Below are 10,398 nucleotides of genomic sequence, written 5' to 3' on the forward strand. Positions count from 1 at the left end.
AGGGTGTATTCATAGCAAGGCTCCTTTCTGTCCATCTACTGATGGTGACCTACACTGATCGGCAGGATCAGGCTCTGGGACTGTGTGGGACCTCCCTCTTCTGTGAGGTGCGCAGCTGTCGGGAAGTAAGATGCCACATCGGGGGCTCAGTGCTTTATCTGGTTAAAATTTAAAATCAAAGCTCTGTGTGTGTGTGTGTGTGTGTGTGTGTGTGTGTGTGTGTGTGTGTGTGTGTAGTCTTCCTCAGTTGATCTCCACCTTCTTTTTTGAGATGGTCTCGCACCAAACCTGAAGCTCACCAATTAGGCTAGACAGGTTGGCCAGCAAGCCCCAGATCTTCGTGTCTCTCTGTCTGTCCAGCCCTAGGATACTCGGGTTTTGGAGGTCCCAACTCAGGTCCTCATGCTTACGCAAACACTTTACTGATGGAGCCATCTCTCCACGGACCCAAAACCACAGTTGTTTTACAGGCACATTGTGTGTCCCAAGCATATTGAAACAGCACAAATCGACCAAACAGGGAGAAAGAACATCAACTTCTCGTCTACACCGAGCAGGAACAGGGGCTGTTTGGAAGAGCTTCCTTTCCGCCCACAGTTTATGAATCAATCCTGGTCGGGACTGCAGTGGGGGGACATTAGCTAGCTATTGAGTGAGACTGCATAGCCCTGCAGACATCGAGATACCGGCATGGGGGGAGCAGGCACAGAGAAGACATCTTTGTAGATCATCTCCTCCTATGACAACTACAAAGCACCCAATGTTCATATGACTTACATGTTTACAGGGAGAGAACAGGGACTTGGACATGTCCAGGGCCTAGTCCAACACTGCACAGGCAAACAGAGCAAAGGACAAGGCCTGAGTCTTCCGTCTCGAGCTCTCTCACTCTGGCCATGCTCTGGGCTTGCTGCCTTGCCTGACAGTAGTTAGGCCAAAGGCCCTGGAGTCAGGCTGAGCCGAGGACTTGCTGTGCACGCTTAGCTACCTCTCTGCCTTCACTCGCCTTGGTTTCTGCAACTGTGGGATTTCCCATAGTCAAGGACCTTGTAGATTTCCATAAAGATTGATACACTAATAATGTGAACTACTGTTTTGTAGTGCTAGAGATAGAACCTAGGCCCTGTCATTGCTGGGCAAGTGCTCTACCAGTGAGCCACATTCTCAGCCCCTCTTCAAATACTTATAGTGTGGGTGGGGGTGACAATTCAGTCTGTAAGATGCAATCATAAAGACTTGGGTTGAATCTTGGTCTGGTGGCAAACTGTAAGCTCAGAAGGCAGACTGGGAGGGGCATTGGACTTCGCTGGCCAGACAAGTCTCTGAATCAGTGGGTTCTAGGCTAGTTCTCTAGTTCTACATGCTCGTTCTCTCTCTCTCTCTCTCTCTCTCTCTCTCTCTCTCTCTCTCACACACACACACACACACACACACACACACACACACACACACACACACACGGCATATCCTAAGCCCTTTGGAAGTATTAGCTTACTGTTGATGCCCTTGAAAATAGGAATCTGTACCAGTGAGTGAGAGGCTGGGAGCTGCTTCCTAACTCAGCAGCACTCAGGAGCAAACGGAAGGAACAGACAGAACTAGCACCAGTCCTAACCCTCAAAGGTTGCTGTGGGGCCCATAGTCCCGGGGAGCTTGACCCTATGAACTAGGCTTTCCTGGAGTTAACCCTGAGCATGGGGTCCCGGGAGCCCTCCTCAGTGGAGCCCTTGTCCTCACAGGCCCCAGTGCATGTGTGCCGTGTTTAGCTCAAGCCTGTGGCACATGTGCTGTGGTTGTTTAGCTCCCACTTTCTCGATGCTCCAGGGTGCAGATGCCCAACTGCGGGGCAGTGGCTTTTGAACACCTGCACAGACTTCCCCCACAGGGCCACTTTAAAGTCCAAAGCCCAGTCTAGTTGGTGAGAAAAGCTCCAAGAATGCAACTTGCCAAGACCGAGCCCAAGGGGATGGAAGGTGGGGAATCTCTCTGCCAGAGCCTGCTTGCCTTTTTCCAGAGCTCATCTGGAAACAAATGACCTCACTCTGTAGCCTGGGGCCAGAGTGACCACTGCCTTCCTTGAAGTCCAGGATGTCTGGGGACGGAGCCAGGGTGACTGACCATGCCATGTCCAGCTTCCCTTAGCCAGGTTAGGGTCCTTCTTCCATTGCTGACTCTCAGGCCAGGGGAGGGAAGAAAGCCATGGTTAGGAGACCTACATCTGGGTCAGCCTCCATTCTGCCTGACTGCACAACCTCCTGCAGGTCACGTGACTTTTGAGTGCTGGATTCTTCAGAGCATCCTGCAGCACAGCATCTTAGGCAGTAAATGAGAAGATCCCCATATCCCATACTCCTTCCTGTGCTGTGCAGGCAAAGTCCTCATGGGCATTGGAGTTCAGACATTTGCTCATCCCGAGCTCTCACTGAGCCTCTCACCTACTCCTAGGTGACCCCTGCTTCACCTGCTACCTCCTCTCCATACTTTACACAGTTCAAATCACCTCCTGACCTTTCAGGGTCAGCCCCTACTAAAAGGGTCAAGGCAGGACAGAGATTGGTCCAGGCCCCCGAAGCTGCTGACTTCACAGCCAGTGCTCAGGATACCAGTTAGTTTCCTTTCTTCTTGTCTTAAAACTCACTGCCAGGTAAGTGTGGTAAGTACTTCACTTCCTCCAGAGCTAGAAATTACCCCATAAATGTTCCTGTTATCAATCCCAACTACTAGATGGGAAGCACATTCAGAGAGATTACGAGGCTTGCCCAAGAACACAGAGCAAGTAAATGAGAGTAGGCTATCTGACTGCAAAACCTGCCTTCTCTGCCATGCGCCCTCCTTCACCAGGAACTGGAAGAGACGCCGGCTTTCGGATGGGTTTGGACCAGAGTCTTCCATTCTCAGTGTTGGGAATGGAGGTGAGTTTGCAGGTACCACTCGCTGTTATGACTGGCCTGGCAGCATAGTCCAAGCAGCCTCCTGTCAGACACCATGTGCTGGACAAGATGTCTTCTGTCCTTAGAACAGATGATACCTCCCAGTTCTTCAAGGTACACACTTAGTTCCACCGTGGTGACGGCTAATGTTGAAGGATGGCGAATTGGAAGAGGACATTGGAAAGGCGGAGAACTTCCAAGTCAGCATCGGGCTTGCATTCGCCTCTGACCCACATCAGCTCTCTGACTAGGGTGTGGTGACCTCTCCACCCACAAGGCTCTGTTTACTCATCCTTAAACCAAGAGGGCTCTCCAGGGTGCAGATGGCCTAAAGGATTCAGGGCTGTGGCTCATACATGCACTCTGTAAATTGAGTCCCCAGCAAACCTCCACAGCCCCCAGTGCTTCCTTAATTAATTAGAAGGAAGGACCAGGCCAGAAACTGATTACAAAGTCCCTCCAGGGACCCTTGCAGGGGTGAGGGAAAGAAGGAAGAACCAGTGGCTGCTCCCCCTCCCCCACTCTTTCATGCCCCCAAGCAGCTGGTGCCACTCCAGACCCACAAAGGGAGGCTCATTCTAAACAGCTCCTTCTCATGTGGCAGCCATTGGCTTTGCATCTGCCCTGCCCTGGCAGGGCCTGCCTGTCCTGTGCCAGCTGCTCCCAGCTGCCCTGGCTGCAGGCTACTCTGGAGCTGGGGCCTGGGTCCCCAGGGGCCACCTAGTAAGCTCAGGGCAGTGTAGCTACACCACAGAAGAGAGAAGGAGCAGGGCCGGGCACACAGGGAGTCCACACATTGCCTCATCTTCTGGACAGCTTAACAGCTCTGTGAGCCAGACAGATGCAAATCAGTCATGGCTGCCCTTGTGCCAGGGGCCAAGACTCTGCTGGCAGTTGTGGCTCCAGCGGTGCTGGCTGGGGCTGTGTCTGCTCCAGTTTGCCGGGTCTGCCCAAGAGCTGTGGAAAAACTCACTCCATCCCTGAGCCTCCAGGCCCGAGGCTGCCAGGCCATGGGACCTGCCAGCAGCTGCACTCCTGACTGGCAAGCTCTGCACGACTTCACAGTCCTTCCCAGACAAGACTAAGAGCAACCCCAGGTGCCAAGGGGTGAGGTCTCCCATTTGAGAACACAGGGCCTTTAGGCCTAGCAGTAACAAAGGACTAATGACATTTCTAGAAAATGGGTTTTACTACTCTGTGGCAGAGATGGGAAGGAAGACAGAAGGAAGGAAGGAGCCTGCTTCTATTGAGTGCTTACAGCATGCAGGCAGGAAGGAGCCTGCATCTATTGAGCGCTTACAGCATGCAGGCAGGACTGAGTGCTCCTGACTGCCACCTGCGCAGCCCTGAGATCTAACTTGGGATTCTGTCTCATCACTTCCGTCCCTTCTCCTCTGAGGTCCTGCAGGGCCTGGACTGTGTCTTGTGTAGTCTATGTCCCTGGTAACAAGCCATGGGCTGGTCTAGATAGGCATCCTGGGGAATGAGGGCTGAGTAAATGCTGAATGGCTAAGCCACATGCCTTCCTGCACCAGAGTACCAGGCACATGGAGGCAGGACAAGAGGCAAGAGGAGGTACAAGGGGCTGTAGGATGAAGAGCTTGGTTTCCTCTGGCAGTTCGGGGCCATTGGACCAGGTTTGTGACCTTTAGCTCACCTCCCTTCCTGGTCAGAGGTAGAAGAAAGGGAGGAAGTAATGATGGGTTGTCAGGATCCAGGCTAAACTATGGGTTTGAACTCCTTCACCATCCTGACAGTGAGACTTCAGCATTGCTTTGACCTTTGCACACACATGTGCGCACACACACACACACACACACACACACACACACACACACACACACTGGATGAGGAGATGGTCCAGCAGAGAGGAATCTCAGCAGCACAGACAGGGAAAGCTGAGGGTGGAGGGTTACTAGAATCTGGCTGAATGCTACCATTCAGACTGCTGAGGTCCCTTTTAAGAATAACTCCACTAGGAAGGATGTCGTTCAGAATTCAAAGACCAGCTTTCAGCCCTCCAGCTCCAGACTGACCAATGGCTGGAGCAAGCAGGTCATGACCTATGCTCCCAGGATCTCGGGTCCCTCATTTTCCAAGGAAAAGCGTAGGATGTTTGACGTCGCTAACATTCTGCTCTCTGCTGGTGGCTCCCCGGATGCCCAGGAGGCGTTTGATCTTTGCCAAACACCATTTCCTGGGCAGGGCCATGCCATCCACGTCCCCTTCCCTTTCAGTGGGACCCAGGTGCTCCCATAAGCAGGCTGAGACTGTGATTAAGGAAGAAGGAAGAAGGCTGGTCTACAAAGAAGGCCACAGACATGGTGACAATGACACCCCCTTTCCTGGAGTCACTGTTCAGATAGGAGGTAGCTGCCATAGCGGGTGGCCTCTACCCACATGCTCACCCATAGGTCCTCCTCTTGGTCAGTTGGTTCCTGCCACTTGGGGTACACTGCGATCTCCAAGTTAGCCTCAGAGCCTAAAAGCTCACTACACACCCAGTGGCTCTCAACTTTCCTAAGGCTGCAATCCTTTAACACAGTTTCTTGCATTGTGGTCGCCCTTAGCCATAAAGTTATTTCTGCTGTTACTTCATAACTGTAATTTTGCTACTGTTAGGAATCGTAATGTAAATATCTGATATGTGACTCTAAACGGGGTCACGACCTGCAGGTTGAGAACCACTGCTCTAACTCAACACAGTATAAATAGACAAGCCCAGCCAGTGTAGACCTCTTCCTAGACCTACAAGCTCCACCCCTAGTACTATCTCAATCAAAAGCCAGCAAGAGATCACCAACCACCTCCACACAGACCAGACTTTTTTCTTCCAGCCCATGACCTTGTGCTTTGCACACAGTTCTGATTCCTTTCATGCTCCAATCTACCTGACAGTGGTTCAGATGTTGTGAGGTGGGGGGAGTAAAATCTGCACAGGAGTCAGGGACTGGATCTAGATAGAACACCAGGAAGGGCAGGCGTGAGAATTGAGCACAAAAGTGGTCTGGTGTGCCTGTCACCAGGAAGCAGCCTCTGGGCTCTTCTAAAGGGCGAGCTATGTAGAACAGGCTGAGGCATGGCCTTGACCAGGTATTTCCAGGCTAGGGAGCTGCTCCCTGATCTTTCCCTCCATGTTTTCATCCCCCACCCCCATAGAGGAATTAGGATAGCTTGGTAAAACACATTCAATAGAGATGCATGCACACCATAAGAAAAGTGTCCTACTATGTCACCAGGCTAGAGAGTCCCAGCATGGCTGTGTGGCTGTTGGCACTTAGGGCAGATGCCCCTCCACAGATCCCTAGGCATTTGTGGATCCCCATGAGGAATGGGTTGGGAAAGGTTGAAAGACAGGGTGATTAGTGGGAAACTGGGGCTCAGCTCCCGCTGATACTCTAGCAACTTCCTGCCTGCTTTTACCCTCTCTATATTGCCAAGTCCCTCTGAGAGCTCAGAGCCTGTGACCTCCACCAAGCACTGGCCCAGGGGACTCTTTCAGGGGACATAGAGGGTCACTATGACTCTTCCTCTGGAGCAGGATGATCAGGGGATCATCTCTAGTCATTCTTTCTCCTACAATGCCCCCCCCCCATTTCCTACCTTCTTTGTTGGGTTTCCCTTTTTAGTCTGTGAGTAACAGGACCAGATGACAGTCCCAAGTATACCTTGTTAGAGCAGAAGACGTGGCTCATTGGAACTAACTCCTGCCCAAAGCCTGAGGAAAGAAATGTCTGGTCCAAGGTCATACAACCTGGGACTAGAGGCCATGTCTTCTAACTCTCAGGGCAAGGAAAGAGTCTTGTTCAGTAGGCCTCCCTGTGCCTTACAAGAATGATGCTGTGCTGTGCAGGCCTGGTGCAGAGAGAAGAGACAGGGTTAAAGTGGGGATTCCATTTAATCCTCTGATCTGGCTTAAGCTGAAGCCACATTGGTTTCACGGAAGGGTTTGTTGGGGGCTGGGCAGGGAGGTATCGAGTGTTAGAGAATAATCCTTGTGTACCCAAGGGCGAGATCTGACAGTGGGGTAAGTGGGCCCCAATTCCCCCGATCTCACCGTCCTAGGCCTCCAGACAGTGTCCCTCTGCTGTTCAAGCCCCACAGTCACACAGACCGATGTCTCAGCTGGAGGCCGAGGGCAAATCCTAATCCTTCCATACCTATATTTGCTATGTGACCTTAGGCGAGTCACCTCACCTCTCTGAATCTCAGCTTCTCCTCAGTTAAACAGTGTCTTACATTCATGGGAGAAAAGTTGTCTGAACCTGTGTACATAGACAGGAGAGGTCGCCAGGTCAATCCTTGAAGGGTCATCTCCAGCCTTAACACTTAAGCCCTCACCCAGGGCCCCTGAATTACTCCTTAGCCCCCACCTGCCTACAGCTTTGGCATTTACAACCTCCATAACAATACCTCTGCCTAACTGCACTTGTGTTCATTGAAAAACACCAAGACACTGACGCTTGACATAGCAACTTGTCAAAGTACCCTAAGCCCAGGCAATACACCCCCAGGCCTCAGGTTCCCATTCTCATAATGCTCCCAAATCCCAGAACTGAGAGCAACGACAAGGTCTGAAGTGCCGCCCAAGCCGGAGTGAGCATGTCACTGGGGCAAGGGGCTTATTAGAAGGATCTAGAATGGACACCCCAGCCTTTGCTGTCTGGCTCTGACCACAGTAGGCTCCCTATCCTGCTTGGCTTCCACCTCCCCAGCTGTGAGAGCCAGCTGAGCATCTGGGAAAGGTGGGGTCTGGCCTGAGGTATATAGATGACCAAATCCATGGCCAAGCCCAAGGCCAAGCCCAATGCCAGGTGTGAGGTCTGCTCTCCAACAGAAACCGGGAAGAGTATGGCGGGAGGGGATGCTCCTTCTCAGTCCATACTCTCCACTTGTTTTCTCCACCAGTACCAAGGCCCATCTTATCACTCTCCCATTTCAGACAAGGAAACTGGAGTCCAAAGTAGGCTTAGCACTCCTCAATAGAGAGGCTCAGGTCTGCCTTGGCCCTGGGCACATCCCACTGCCTCACCGGGCTCTCCTCTTAACTCCATCCTTCATACGGCAGAGAAGACATCCCGAAAAAGTTCATCAACCAACCCCGGGCTCCTGTGACAAGCCCAAGAACCTCTTCCAACCTGGAGTCTGCCAGGATGCCTACCTTCTCTTCTCTGTCATACTCCCTGCCCATCCCACCCGATGCGGTAGAACCTTCCCTGTCTCTGGCTGCCACTCAGGGACCCGCAGCGCCTCTACAGGGTAGCTTTGGAGTGGGGCCCAAGCTTCTAGGGTAAATGGCAAAGACAGGCAGGAGGGGTTCAGTGAGCCTGACCAGGATGCCCAGCCCATCATCCCTGCATCATCAGCATGGGGGCCCTCAGTCCTCAGGGCGCGTGACACTGAGGGACAGATACCCAGTGCGCCAACCAGCCGAAGCAGCTCTCCAGGGGTTAAAACTGCAGCACCTTCCATAAGGGTTAAAAATGCAGTCCCAGAGCGCACAGAGATGTGGTCCACACCGTCCAGGATGTGAAGGAGCATCCCCTCCCGGCATCCCGTAGTCCCCCGAGGGCCAAGCGACTCCTGGGAGCTGGAGCGCGCGCACGCGCGCGATCCCTTCCTGCGCCCCTCAGTCCCTGCCCCGGGGGCTACAGCATCCGTGGGTCCCCAGCGTGGCGACGATCTGAGCTGCTTACCTTTGTGACAGTCATGCAGAAAGCGGGCGGCGGGGCTGGGCGCGGGCGGCGGCGGGCGGCTGGGCCGGGCTGGGGACCGCGCGCTCTGGAGGCCGCTGGCTGATGTCAGCCGCGGCCGAGCATCTATAATAGATGAGGCCGCCGCGCCGCAGGAAGGCGAGGCAGGAAGAAAGGCGGGCGGCGGGCCGCGCGGGGGGCGGGGAGGACCGACCGGGGACTCGCTACAAAGAGGAGGCGGAGGCAGAGGCGGGAGCGCAGTCCCGGCGCCTGACGGTCCCCAGCCTCGCGCGTCCAGGCGCGGCCCCCCTCGGGCTCCTGGCACCTGCGGCCGGGGCCGTGGGCGGGGACCCGGCCTTCCTTGCCGCGTTGGCTCTGGGCGCCGGCTGAAGTCACAAGCTGGACGGGCGCGGTGTGCGGCCCGAAATGCCTTCCCAGGGCTGGTCGCCCCCTGGAGGTTCCCAAAGTCCACCCGCTAAGGTCCCGCAGCTGCTACAGGAGTTCAGGGTGGCCAGGAGAGCTCGTGGAAGCACTCTTTTGCATTTCAGAGATGAGCACGCCTAAGGACAACGCCGTAAAGTAGGAAGTGGCAGGACCTAAGTGGAAAGTACTTGGACAGGGGCATAGGGTCCAGATGGGTCTTGGTTTGCCAGACTCTGCCCCGAGGCTCTCTGCTTGGTGGCAAGCTTCTTAAAGGCCCCCTTTGCAGACCTTGCGTTCTATAGTTAAAGGGACACAGGAGGAACTCTTATAGAGAGACAGGACCGACCCTCCTCAAGAGTGTCCACATCACCGGGGATTGACAGGTGCAGGTGTTCTAGGCAAATCCCGGCCAGGTCACCTGCAGCACCCTACAGCAAGAATTTGAAGTACAATTGCCTGAATGTGGCTTCGGGAGTACCTAGGCAAAACCGGTTTGAACCAAGATAAGGAGTGCAGCAGCCAGGGAGAAGGGAGGAGGAAACGAGGTATTCGGGGCATCTCTCTCTCTCTCTCTCTCTCTCTCTCTCTCTCTCTCTCTCTCTCTCTCTCTCTCTCTCTCTCTCTCTCCCCTCCCCCCGGGGTTCTGAAGTGTGCCATCTGCGCTCAGAGTTTCTTCACTGCAGTTCACCAGATCAGTCAGACCCAGGTCACATATTGCAGGAACAGGGAGGTAGAATGCTCGCCCCATCCCGCAGCTGTGTATCTAGAACAGTACTACTGTCACACAATGACAACTACCATAAAGTGCTTTGGCATAGACCCCACTATTTTTATTTACAGGTTTGTTTTGTTGGGTTTTCTTTTGTTTTGGTGGTGGTGGGTGTTTTTTTGTTTGCTTTTTTGTTTTTTGTTTGTTTTGTTTTGGCCTAAGAGTGAACAGTTTTGGGAGGTCTGAAATGGTGTCAGAGCCAGGACTTGTGTCTGTGAGCTACAGAGTTCCTCCGCAGCTGCTGCCATCTTTGAACCTCTTCTGCATCTTGGGAGGGATATAAACACCTGTCAGTCTCCAGGGGCCTTGCAGCAACTTACTAGGTCCCTAGGGAGAGCAGATGTAACTTCAGGCCTCAGGCATTGGCTCAGCACCAGATCCCTCCTAGGTGTAGTCATGTGACACCTCAAGCCTTTTCTGCCTCACCCTCTTCCCCCGGGAATGCCTGCCTCATCCTCTGCGCCCCATTTCTGGAACTCCATCCTTACCTCACAACCCCAGATTTGTACACTAGTACACTTAGAGTGTCTGGGGTTTCTCCACATGTTGTGACAGGACAGCAGGGAGCTAGCTGACCCCTGGA

General features: G+C 53.6%; 1 protein-coding gene across 1 annotated transcript in view; it reads right to left on the minus strand.

The window, feature by feature from the left end:
- Coro2b (coronin 2B) overlaps window positions 1–9,019 on the minus strand; it is a 110,344-nt gene extending 101,325 nt beyond the window's left edge. The window contains exon 1 of the mRNA NM_001427032.1: window positions 8,627–9,019. Within this exon, the coding sequence (NP_001413961.1) occupies window positions 8,627–8,641 (15 nt within the window). The 5' untranslated portion in view covers window positions 8,642–9,019. The remainder of the gene's footprint in view (window positions 1–8,626) is intronic.
- Window positions 9,020–10,398: the final 1,379 nt, after the last annotated feature.

Source organism: Rattus norvegicus, chromosome 8 (genome assembly GCF_021556685.1).
Source record: "Rattus norvegicus strain SHRSP/BbbUtx chromosome 8, alternate assembly SHRSP_T2T, whole genome shotgun sequence".
Taxonomy (NCBI): Eukaryota; Metazoa; Chordata; class Mammalia; order Rodentia; family Muridae; genus Rattus; species Rattus norvegicus.